The following is a 12,783-nucleotide window of genomic DNA, read 5'->3' on the forward strand; positions in this document are numbered from 1 at the left end:
GAACGCCCAGAACTGATCTCCTTTAGGATAAGTGGTTGTAATTCACATTTTTAAAAAGACTAAGTCAGGGACCAAAAACAGAGCCCAGAGATAAAATTCCATTTCTCTGTGACTTCAAACAATGGTACAGGATTGTGGCCCCTTCCATCGGCTCCCTCACACACACACACACACACACATGCACTCACGTGCCCACACACGTACATGCACACACAGTAGGTGGCGGGCACGCTGCCCTGCCCACCGTACTCAGAGTGAGGCCCTTGAATGACAAGGTCCCAGGCTACCGTTTTGATTGAGAGCTCCTCGTCAGAATCCGAGTGAGAGCGGCCTTTATCTCCGTGTTCCTCAGACTGTAGATGAGCGGATTCAACATAGGGGTCACCACCGCGTAGAAGAGCGCCACCACCTTGTCGTGCTCGGCAGAGGCGGTGGAGCGGGGCTGCATGTAGGTAACCAGGGCCATGCCGTAAGACATGGAGACCACGGTGAGGTGCGAGGCGCAGGTCCCGAAGGCTTTGCGGCGCCCCCTGCTGGAGCGGATCCGCAGGACGGCGGCCACGATGCGGGCGTAGGACAGCGCGACCAGGCAGCAGGGCGCCAGAAGCACCACCACGCTGGACGCCACTATGACGGCCTGGTTGAGGGTGACGTCCACGCAGGCCAACCTGACGAGCGCCAGCGTCTCACAGGCCACGTGGTTCACGTGGCGCCCACAGGTGGGCAGCCGCACGGTGACCGCGGTCTCCACAGCCGCGTTCGCCGGGCCCACGAGCCAGGAGACGGCGGCCAGCCCTGCGCAGAGCCGCAACCCCATGACGGCCGCGTAGCGCAGGGGATCGCAGACGGCCACGTAGCGATCATAGGCCATGGCGGCCAGAAGCAAGAACTCGGTGCCCCCCAGGGCCAGCGAGAAGTGCTGGGCACCACATCGGGCGGAGGAGATGGTCTTCTTCTCCAGGAGGAAGTGCGCCAGCATCTGGGGAACCCCGCTGGAGGTGTAGCAGATGTCCACTACGGAGAGGTTGCCCAGGAAGAAGTACATGGGCAGCTGGAGGCGGGAGTCCAGCCGGATCAGGACGAGGATGAGCCCGTTGCCCAGCGAGGTCAGCAGATAGGCGGCCCCAAACAGGACAAACAGGCCAGCCTGGGTCTGCCTGTCCCCGGAGAGGCCCAGTAGGACAAACTCACTGACCCAGGTCAGGTTGTCCCTCCCCATGGAGCAGGCGGGTTAGGCTGCCAAGGCAGGAGCAGAGGCAGGGAAGGGCACGTAAAGGTCTCTCTAGGAGTCTGGGATTAAGCCATGGGCCAGGACTGGAGCTGGGAGTGGGGCACCTCCCCTCAGGTTCCTAACCTAGGTGCTGAGGGGACAGTGCCATGAGGCCGGAGGGAAAAGGAGATTTGAGTTCTCACGGTGGACTCAAGGATGAAGTCCCCTGCTGGTCGTCCTTTTACTAGGATCCAACACAGTTACAATTACATAGGATATAAGCCATCAGTGTAAAAGGAAAGATAGAGGAAAAGGTGGTGGAGAGAAGGGAGGAAGGATGATAGGAAAGAAAAAAGGAAGTAAAAGAGAAAGAAAAACTAGGGAAGAGAGGTAGGAAAGCAAAAAAGGAGGGAAGGAAAGTGGAAAGCAAGGAAGAAAGGAAAGAGTCGTCCTAATGAGATGGATGAAACTGGAGCCCCTTATACAGAGTGAAGTAAGCCAGAAAGATAAAGAACATTACAGCATACTAACACATATATATGGAATTTAGAAAGATGGTAACGATAACCCTATATGCAAAACAGAAAAAGAGACACAGAAATACAGAACAGACTTTTGAACTCTGTGGGAGAATGTGAGGGTGGGATATTTCAAAAGAACAGCATGTATATTATCTATGGTGAAACAGATCACCAACCCAGGTGGGATGCATGAGACAAGTGCTCCGGCCTGGTGCACTGGGAAGACCCAGAGGAATCGGGTGGAGAGGGAGGTGGGAGGGGGGATCGAGATGGGGAATACGTGTAAATCCATGGCTGATTCATATCAATGTATGACAAAACCCACTGAAATGTTGTGAAGTAATTAGCCTCCAACTAATAAAAAAAAAAAAAGAAAGGAAAGAGTCTCCAGTTTAGGGTGGCCAAAGAAGACACTTGAGACCAAGAGGAGTGCCTAGGGGTCGATGCCTAAAAGTCTGAACTCATTTGCTCCATGTATCTTTTCTGGGGTTCAGGTCTGGGTCTCTGCCTAGTCCTCTCACGTAGCTCTTGTGCCCAACAGTCTGGGTCAAGTTTAAATCAGTATCTCTAAGCCCCTGCTGTGTGCCATGGTCTGTGCAAGACATCAGACACCTGTCTGAAACAGAAATACAAAAACACAAGTTCTGTTCCTTTGGTTCTTATAATTTAATCAGGGACACAGACTAAATTAATAATTACAAAAATTAATTAAGTATAATTGTGCTAAGTGCCAGGAAGGAGAAGAACAAGGTTACTAGTTAGTTAATTAAATTTCTAGCTGTAATTAAATTATGACTGCAGTTGTGCCTTATTTCTCAATAATGTGCAATTTATATAGTAAGTTGTGGGCATTATTTAGATGTCTAAATAAATGGTAAACAATGTAATGAGAGCATTCATAAACCATTGATACTTACATGTTTGTACTGAGTATGAAGTGACTGACATCCACTGATTTTTTTAGGGGGAGTGAATTCTTTCTCAGCTAAGATTGCACTGGGTTATCTTCCTTCCAGCACATCGACCAGTCTTCTATAAACATAAATAAATGTCATCAGTTTTTTCTTAATAGAAACAATAAGGTGTATTTCTTGCTCTTAAAATAATTAGTAAATTAATTAATTCAATTCAAAATATTTATTGAGTATATGAGGCACTATGCTTTCAACCAGCCAACCAATCTCTGGGAAATACTGCCTTTCTATGTTAGGAGTTTGTTTTAGAAAATCAGCAGTGCTACAGAATCGAATAAGAAATCTTAAAAATTGGATCTTGGTAAAGTCTATAAGAATCAAATGAGACAGTGTAACAAAGGACAAAGGCAATATATCAGTGTTAAGAAAACCAGAGTGGAGCCACATAATCAAATACAACAGAACTGAGAAAGGTAATCTAATTCAGAGTCTTTCTGGCTGGGAAGAGGGCCTGGACTCTGGTAGAGGAGAGAGCCAAGAGCCTGGATGAAGCAGGCATCTCTTGCCTTCTGTTCAGCCCTGGGCCTGCCCTGGCCAGCAGGTGTCACTGTAGAAACTGGCTTTAGGGTCTCAGGATTGGAACACTGTTCTACATCCGGAGTGCAGTAGTTGGCAGCTGGGATTCTGAGCACTGCCCCAAGGAGTCCGTGGCTATCTGCAGAGCCTAGGCCTTGGGTCCGTGGAGAAAGCAATTCAGCTCTGATCTCCTACACTCTGGAGGCTGCTGCACCATCCAGAATCCTTACTTCCAGAGTTGCTGTCATGGGTTCACATTCCCTCCAGAAGATCCCTGTTACTGTATGAGAAAGTTAAAAATATCAGAAAGGAAAGAAACCACAGAGATCAGGTATTGCATCCATTTCTTTCTACAGATGAGGAAACCAAGGAACAGGGGTAAGGTGATTGACCCTGGTATCAGATCTACCTGGGAACAAACCTGGAACCAGACTTAACGCTGTGCTGCACTTAGTTCTCACTGAGCCTGTCAGTGAGGGCTGGGAAGGGCTTCTAGAAGGATGTGGTCTAGGAAGGGGGGCACTTGAGGAATCTTACAGTGGAAACCCAGGACAGCTATCTTGCCATGCAGAGAAATGCTGTGTGATGAGTGGGAAAACCTTTGAATGAGAAATCAAGGGATCCAAGTTCTAGTTAGCCTGCTGTGTGCCCTGGGCAAGTTAGTTGACCTCTCTGAACCTCAGTTTCTACATTTGAAATGTGGTAATAATAATAATGCCTGTCTCACTGTATTTTGAGTAAGAACAGGTAAAGACATGAATATGAATGTGCTTTGTAAAGTACTAAGTAAACACAAATGGCTATTTTATTATACTGAACAGGTAAGATCAATTTGCCTGATGATAAGGGGACAAGAAACAATATGAATTTGTGCTATAATGGCGAGAGAGTTAACAGAATGTGGGCCATGAAGCCCCTTTGCAATAAATCTTCTTACCTAAGTCACCTAATTAAAAAGATCCTATTTAAATAAAATGAAGAATTAAGGTAGAGTCTGTCTATACCCAGTGCATATACCATGCTCCACATATGGTATAAGCTCAACATCTTTTTTTTTTTTACAAAAATTTTATGTTTTTGGATGATGATAAAACATTGATTTTATTAATAGATGGCTTTATCCTCAGCGTTTGAGGGTAATTAGAGAATTTCTTTCCACTTTGCTTGACTTAGTAAACATTGACTGAGCACTGAGTGGAGCCTGGACCGGTGGCAGGTGCTGGGGTGAGAAGGATCAGTGTAGCCTGGTCTCCATCTCCAGGAGCTCAGCCTGGCAGGTGGATAGAGAGGGTAAGTTACCATGAGCTTATCAGAGAACATTTGAGTATCAAGTCTGGTAACTGGAGACATCAGTTCAGTTCAGCTCAGTCGCTCAGTCGTGTCCGACTCTTTGCGACACCATGGATGGACTGCAGCACGCCAGGCCACCCTATCCATCACCAACTCCTGGAGTTTACTCATACTCATGTCCATTGAGTCGTGATGCCATCCAACCATCTCATTTTCTGTTGTCCCCTTCTCCTCCTTCCTTCAATCTTTCCCAGCATCAAGGTCTTTTCCAGTGAGTCAGTTCTTCAAATCAGGTGGCCAAAGTATTGGAACTTCAGCTTCAACATCAGTCCTTCCAGTGAATATTCAGGATTAATTTCCTTTAAGATTGACTGATTTCATCTCCTTGGAGTCCAAATAGAGTTGGACTATGTAAATAGCCAGGAAGGTATATAGAAATAATCATGTAGAAGCAAAGAAACAAACAGTGCATTTGCTTCTTGAAAAAGTAGATATGGTTTATGGCATATGTAGATTGGTAGTAAGGAGACCTGGTTTTCAATTTGTATCAATAAACCATCTAGGTATTGTTAGTATAAGTCACTATGTTTTCGAGCTGTAATTTCTTCATCTGTGGAATGAGTGAGTTAGGTAAACACTAAGATTTCTACCAGCTCTAAAACTCTGCAATAAATGAATTTATGTAAGCTGCATGTAAGACCAAAATCTTTGCTTTTGATCACCCTAAGTATATGTAGCTAGTGAGACTGTAGGAAATAAGATATGGGTTAGTGAGTTTAGAGTTCAAAGCATTAATATAACACATAACTGTTGGGGGAGGTGCCAGTGAATGAGACCAGGTTGATCTGAAAACCAGAGACTATGGAAATAGGGAAGGGACAAAACAAATAGAAATGAGAGACCCACTTGGGTCAAGGCTGAAAGACTTGTAGGCTTTAACACACGAGTTTCTTTTCAAAGTTGGTCCCAGGTATTTCCTATAGCTAGGTAATTCCTAACACCAGATCAGGGTCCAAACCTGAGAAAACAAGGAATCCATGTCTATCTTTGGTTCTTATACCAATCCCACTTTCTCTGTTCCTCTTCAATATAATCCAAATGCCAGAAAGCTAAGAAAAGAGTCTTATGTCTTTTGATCTCCACTCTTTAGCTCGTTGAATGTATATCTGTATATACTGAGCACTTCAGTTTATAGGGAGGACTGGATGACTGACCAAGACCAAGGACTTTGTTGAGTGGGAAGAATCAAAGTGCCTCCAACTGTAAGCAGTGAGAAAAACCCAGTGGAGGATTCCAGGACAGTCCTGGCTGCTCCCAGGGGTTTGGGTTCTATTTTCTCACCTTCCTCCTCTTCTTCTCTGTGCAGGACTCACCAAGGCTGAGTGCTTACCTTATGCATGGAACTCACTTTAGATGAGGGGGAACCGTCTTTCAGGAAGTCCTTGAGGCAGTTGTCCATCCTTTTCTTGGAAATGAAGCTTTACTTTCTCAGTCTTTGCGATAACTTTTCACAACCTAAGAATCCCCAGAGGGCAATTACTTGCTCTTGCTGTGTTTTTTCACTCATTCTTCCCCTCCTCCCACTCCAGCTTAATCTCAGCCACCACAGCTCCCCAAAGTTCCCAATGGGATAAACATTCTGAAAATATTTTATCCCAACTTTTAATTGTCCTTCTAGTTTCCAGACTAATAAGCTCTTCCCTGACTTTTTTTTTGGGTCTTTCACTGGTTTTCAAGGCCATGACATTGCTGAGGACTTTTGGCAGGAGACTGTTTCCACCTCTGACTTGGTGGTGAGGGATTGAAGTTAACTGGGAAGAAGTAGAACTAAAATCCAAGTTTGAACTCCTAACTTGGAGTTAGGATGAATGCATTGTCATTAGTTAGATGAATGCATTTTCTCCCCTCCTTCTACATATATAGTGTTTAGTGACCAGGGAGTAGTGAGCAAAGTAAAAATTGTCAAGGAGAACCATCATGTGCAAGCCCTGGAAGACTTCGAGAAGTTGCAAGTTCACAGTCATTAAAATACTCCCACAGTCTCCTTGGTGGTCTCCCGTATCACATTACTGTTGAGTTGTGTATTCTCATGCTATCAAAAACTTGTCCATTTTTTCACTAAACTTGACTTCCCAGTTCTTAATCATCTTCCACGAAAATTTCAGTCTCTTCACCAGAATTACTCCCAGGAGCAGAGAAAACAGTGGGTCGGTGTGGGAATTTTCCCCGATCTACTTATCCATTTCCATAACAAGAGAACATGATTCTTTAGTAAGATGGAAGAAAAAAGAGAGACATGGTTAGTGAGTAATCCATTAGAGTTTTTCTGTAATAGTTGCCCAATATCAGCAAGGTAAATTTTTAATTATCTTGATGGTTTGTCATGCTAATGACGATGGACTAAGGAAAAGTAGTTTCACTTCCTGCTCTTTCCGTTGTGCAGGACTTGTCCTGTCTCAGGTTCACTTCTGCTCCTTCCACTGTTCAGATAAACCCAGGACTCAAAGGATCTGAAGCTTCCCCACCCTCAAGCAGTGAAAACTGATGGGGCCTTTGGACTGAGAGTTTGAGCCAAAAAAGGGAGAGCAGAGGTAAAAAAGAAGTCTGAGGGTACCATGAGGGAGAAGAGAAAGAGAGACTGACAGCTGACTGGTGGGACTCTTGATGCATGCCAAAGACAGACTGAGTTATAAACCAACAGAGGTGACTCAAGGGTAAAATAACTGCCGGGTACCATCTTTTGGGTGACATAATGCGTGATCATCTAATAAAAATATTTCCTTGCTGTTAAAGCAAAAAATCATCTTTCATACTTTCCCAAGCACTGAGGTTACAGATGACATGTAACTGGATGAAAAGAAAAGGTTAAAGATAGTAGGTTTAGTAAGATTCTAAATTAAAAAGAATAATACACATACAGTTAGATGTGCATAAAGACAAACACAGAGAAAGAACTGGAAGGATGATCATAAAATGTCAATGGATCTTCTCTGGTAATAGGTTTGGAGGTATTTTTATTTTCTTCTTTTTGTTCATCTGTAGTTTAAAAAAATGTCTATAATAAACATAATTGTTCCAATATGAATCCAAATTAAAATTTGAAATTATTATTGATATATCACATTGAGACAGGGATGCTGGGAAGTTAGCTTGCTGGCTTAATGTCCCACACTACTCTCTGGCCTTTGGACAAAATGGGTGAGTGTTAACGGGTGAAGAGAAGGAGTAATTAAAATTCTGCCTCAGCAAAGTAGATATGACTACAGGCTTTAAATCATTTATACCATGAAAGGTAAATCTGTAAATATTCTATAACAAACACTCCGGACTGGGGATAGGATAATTGGTGTTTGCTCTGGCTCCAGTGAAAATAGCTCTATGACTTTGGGCACGTCCTTTCCTTTCCTGTTTTACACTTGTGAAACAGAGAGATTCAGTGAGACTCTAGGGGCCCTGCAGCTCTGGAAGTCTGTGTCTTCCAGGGTGGACACTGCCGTATTCTCCCGGATACCGATGTCTGAGACTGGAGTCAGACCACCATGGGATCCACACTGTGGTCCAGAGGAGTAATTATCCCCTTCCAGCCTGATTCACAGGAGGAGTTTCATTGAGAACTGACATTTTCTGTACTATTTGGATCCCCAGCCCTAGGAGATAATTCACTTCCTGCAGTGAATTATCTGTGCAGCCCCAGGCCTGCTGCTTCCCTGGTCTCTCCCTTCTCTCTGATACAATTGCCGAGTCACTGCCGCTTCCCCACCCTTATTTCTCCCCCAGGCTATCTCCTTGACACAGGACTTTCCTGTTACTAGGAATAGTTTAGTTCACTCCCAGTTATCTAGTTCTCAGTTAAGCACCCCCTTTTAGTTCTTTCCACTTTTCCTTTTTTTTCTTAAAGAAGAGGTATCTCTCTTTAAAATTTGTTTATATTTTTACTGGGCTGCACAGGCTTTCTCTAGTTGTGGCAAGCAGAGGCCACTCTTCATTGTAGCGCCTGGGCTTCTCGCTGCGGTGGCCTCCCTTGTTGCAGAGCATGGGCTCCAGGCGTGTGGGCTCACTAGCTGTGGTACATGGGCTTAGTTACCCGGAGGCATGTGGTCTCTTCCCAGACCAGGGGTGGAATCCATGTCCCCTGCTTTGGAAGGTGGACTCTTAACCACTGGACCAATAGGGACGTTCTCACTCTTTTTTTTTTTTTTTCTTAACCAGGAATAGCTTTCTCCCATGAAATGTCAAGAGGCAACTTCTAGGAAGCAGGGTGCCTGGGTTGATGACCTCTGTACTTGACAGAAGCTTCAATAACTTTGACTACAATTCATCACTAATTATCTCTGTCGTGAGAGAGTCTGAATACCCTGATTCCTACCTCTAACACACTAAGCAATGTAAAATGATGTTTCTATGCTTTGGTTTTCTCTCTGTGCATAACCAACTGTGTGACTTGAGGGAAAGCACTTAAGTGGCAGTGGCGGGGATGAGAAAGAAACGCTTGATGACTAATATTTAATGAGTACTCAATGCTATATGAGTCACCTCCTTGAAACTTTGTGTAGTTTCCTTATTATGTATTAACATTGGGCAGGAACAGTACAGTCCGTTTCTAGAAAGGAAGTCTTTCCTTAGTAGATTGCTAGCACACACATGGAGCACGGAGCCGCCTTTACTTCACGATGGGAAAACAACTTTAAATACACTCTTCATGGATGTTAAATGAAAATGCTGCTTTGTTTTCTACAATGATCTTACCATCCCAAGTCTATGTTCTGATGCTTGGTATGGAACAAACCAAAAAAAAAAAAAAAAGAAACGATATAATATGGCCTATTAAGGATATCTTTCCAGATGTCATGTATGGACGTGAGAGTTGGACCATAAAGAAAGCTGAGCACTGAAGAATTGATGCTTTTGAACTGTAGTGTTAGAAAAGACTCTTGAGAGTCCCTTGGACTGCAAGGAGATCCAACCAGTCCATCCTAAAGGAGATCAGTCCTGGGTGTTCATTGGAAGGACTGATGTTGAAGTTGAAACTCCAGTACTCTGGCCACCTGATGTGAAGAATTGACTCCTTGGAAAAGACCCTGATGCTGGGAAAGATTGAAGGTGGGAGGAGAAGGGGACAACAGAGGATAAGATGGTTGGATGGCATCACCGACTCGATGGACATGAGTTTGAGTAAGCTCTGGGAGTTGGTGATGGACAGGGAGGCCTGGTGTGCTGCAGTCCATGGGGTCGCAAAGAGTCGGGCACAACTGAGTGACTGAACTGAACTGATATGTTAGTTTCCTACAGTATAAACATTATCTTTTGACTAAAAATAATCTTTCCAGGTAAATAATTAAAAGCTCAGCCTTTGATTGGAATGGTTTCTTTTCTCAAGGCAGCTTCTAGGTGTAAGAGAAAACCACTACTATGGGACAAAGAGAATGTGGGATGAGGGGATAGAGTCACTGTGTTTCAAGCTGGTCCAGGGACTGGTCTCTGAAGTTCAGTGATCACACTTATCTGTGCATACACACATGGCTGATTTCTGTTGAGATGTGGTCAGTCTGAATCTAGCCCATGGCATCCGCTATTGAAGTCTGTGGCCAGGGGGCCAATGGGCAGTTTATTGTCTTGGCTTTGTCAGGGTTCAGTGGCAATCCTTTTGTTGAGATGGCTCCGTTTTAGAGTTTTCTGATGTGATTTCCCCCCGCCTCCAAGAACACACATCACCTCCAAAAACTGACTGTGATTCCTCTTGGGGCCATGGCTTAGAAAGTCCACCTGGAGGCCTTTTTCTGTACCTGATCCTACCCTGGCAGGTCCTCTGGTAGAGCTTTCAGATGCTTTCTGTACCTCTTATTTGAAATGTGCAGGAGCTGGAGCACCCAGCCCATGTTCTAGGAGACAGGAACATGTCCCAGACCTATTAGGTGCCCTCTTCCCCTGCTGCACTGTGGCCTCCCTGAACAACTATCTCCTGTGAGGTTTCCAAATGGGGATCAAGAACACATTTCTACCTTTGACCCTCCCCTCCTCCTATTACTTCTCCATCCTTTAATCTCTGTGTTCCATATGTATCCCAGCCTTGATAGAGCATGCTCCTTCCTGGACTTTTCCTGAATTTCCAGTCATTCTGTTCCATTCCGTTCTTCCATGGATGCTATTGACTAGGACTGTGGAACCATGTGGGAAGAGGAAGGATTGAAAGAATATACCAGGGCAATTCTGACCACAGGACCAAGCAGCTACATGACAATCAGATTGTGATCACTAAGCCCAAGATGGGCTTCCCTCATAGCTCAGTTGGTAAAGAATCCACCTGCAATGCAGGAGACTGCAGTTCGATTCCTGGGTCAGGAAGATCTGCTGGAGGAGGGATAGGCTACCCACTCCAGTATTCTTGGGCTTCCCTTGTGGCTCAGCTGGTAAAGAATCTGCCTGCAATGCAGGAGACCTCGGTTCGATCCCTAGGTTGGGAAGACCCCCCTGGAGAAGGGAAGGGCTACACACTCCAGTATTCTGGCCTGGAGAATTCCATGGACTGTATAGTCCATGGGGTCACATGACTGAGCAACTTTCACTTTCACTTTCAAGCATAAGACATGTGAAATAGTTTGCTTAAAGAGCCTGTTTGGTTCTTTTTGAGAGTTCCTTCTGAGTTCCCCTAGCTTAGTGTGGGCTTGACCCTAAAGGGGTACTTGGGTAAATGCCATGTCCCAGGGAGTAAGGAGAGGATTACAGTGTTCTGCCAAATTCAGAACAACTATGATACAGACTCGGCCAGAGCTAGGCTATTTGTAAAAAGCAGCTAAGATGAAAAGTATCATATGTCTGACATCAAATCTTAGTCTCTTTTCACTAGATCATGCTGTCTCCTCCATTCTTTTCCTTCTAAAACGAAGGGGTTGTAAATGGAAGAACAGAGGTCTCTTCATGCCCTGATGTTCTGAACTTCACTTCATAGAGGTTAGCAGAAGGGGAAGCAGTGTCTTCCTGAGTTGGGATCTTTTCCACACCCCAGTTAAGAAAACCAAGCCTTTCACTCAAAAGGAGCAGAGAAAAGTTCTGGCCAGATGTTTCCTGCTGCTCTTAGATACAACTGACTTCCTGGCTGTTAGATGAGGAAGCTGAAATGTCTTTTTCTCTAGAGTCTTCCTTCTCACCTCCAGGCCTCAACATTTGCCTCAATTTTGCCCTAACAAAGTTGGCTATTTTTGATATACTGAAATGGAGATGTTTAGGGAAATTAAAGTGACTGTAAAACTTTATATTTTCTATGGGAACCAGGACATTATGCTCTATACTATGAATTTAGCCCAAGGGTACCCCACAATACAGATGTGAGGGTATGGAGGTGAGAAGGAATAAAGTTATTTTCTGCTTATACCTTGAGAATTTCAGGATGCTTGATGAGCCAGTTCCTCTTCATTCCTTTGAGATCCAGTGGTCTAGAACCTGGGAGTTCCATCCTGGCTGTGACCTTTGCCTAAGACTTTCAGACCTTTTAAAAGTCTCAAGTGGATTCAATGTAGCAGAGATGGTTTTATCTGCTTAGCAGATCATGACCATGGCTGGAGGCAGCAAAACCTGGTGGCTAAGAGTGTAAGTGTCTAAACTTGAACGCCAGCATCAGAATCTTGACCCGCCACCTTGTATATTGATGACACTGGGCAAGTGAAAGCTTCTGCCTCCGCTTCTTCAAATGTAAAGTGTTGAGAATGATAATATCTGTCTCGTGTGGCTCTTTTGAGGATTAAATGGAGAATACATGTAAAGCCCTCAACACAGGGTCTTTATTCTCTGGTGAATCCTCAACCAATGTTAGGTATTTTTATGTTTAAAATACTTTCAGCACTTCAGAAAAGAGATGCTAGCCAAACCGGTGCTACAAATAGAAAACTACTTTTTCCCCTTCACACATTTACTTCTATCCTGTTGAGCCCTGTAAACTCAAAATTTTCTTGTTTTCTCTTTCGCAAGATACAAGCTGTTCCCACAGTTTTCTGCATCAGATACAGAATGTTTCATGCCACTTTGGGATTTCGTGAGAGATGTTTTGGAAGTACCTTTTTAGAAACGTCACTAGTTGGAACTGATGCTCAAGCTTTGGTATACGTGTGGAGAACTTCTGAGTGCCTGTTCTGCAGCGCTGGAGAGGGCAGTTGGGAACTGAGCCAAAGGAGAGGACAGAGTCCAGCCCAAGAAACCTTCTTCTGACCCAGTGGTGTGGGCACGGGGATACGGAAGCCTGAAGGGAGTACAAGAGGAAAGTGAGTGCAGGGGCTGGGAA

The 12,783-nt window shown here is 44.6% G+C and overlaps 1 protein-coding gene across 1 annotated transcript; it reads right to left on the reverse strand.

Moving 5' to 3' along the window:
• Window positions 1–283: 283 nt before the first annotated feature.
• Window positions 284–1,219, reverse strand: LOC133073093 (olfactory receptor 2F1-like). Its single transcript, XM_061166561.1, has one exon. The coding sequence runs from the start codon at window positions 1,217–1,219 to the stop codon at window positions 284–286; it is 936 nt and encodes a 311-aa protein (XP_061022544.1).
• Between the last annotated feature and the right edge of the window lie 11,564 nt (window positions 1,220–12,783).

This window comes from Dama dama, chromosome 18 (assembly GCF_033118175.1).
Source record: "Dama dama isolate Ldn47 chromosome 18, ASM3311817v1, whole genome shotgun sequence".
NCBI classification, from domain to species: Eukaryota; Metazoa; Chordata; class Mammalia; order Artiodactyla; family Cervidae; genus Dama; species Dama dama.

Bases quoted from the DNA above. Each gene is read 5' to 3' on its own strand.
- LOC133073093 (XM_061166561.1), bottom strand. From the start codon at position 1,219: ATGGGGAGGGACAACCTGACCTGGGTCAGTGAGTTTGTCCTACTGGGC.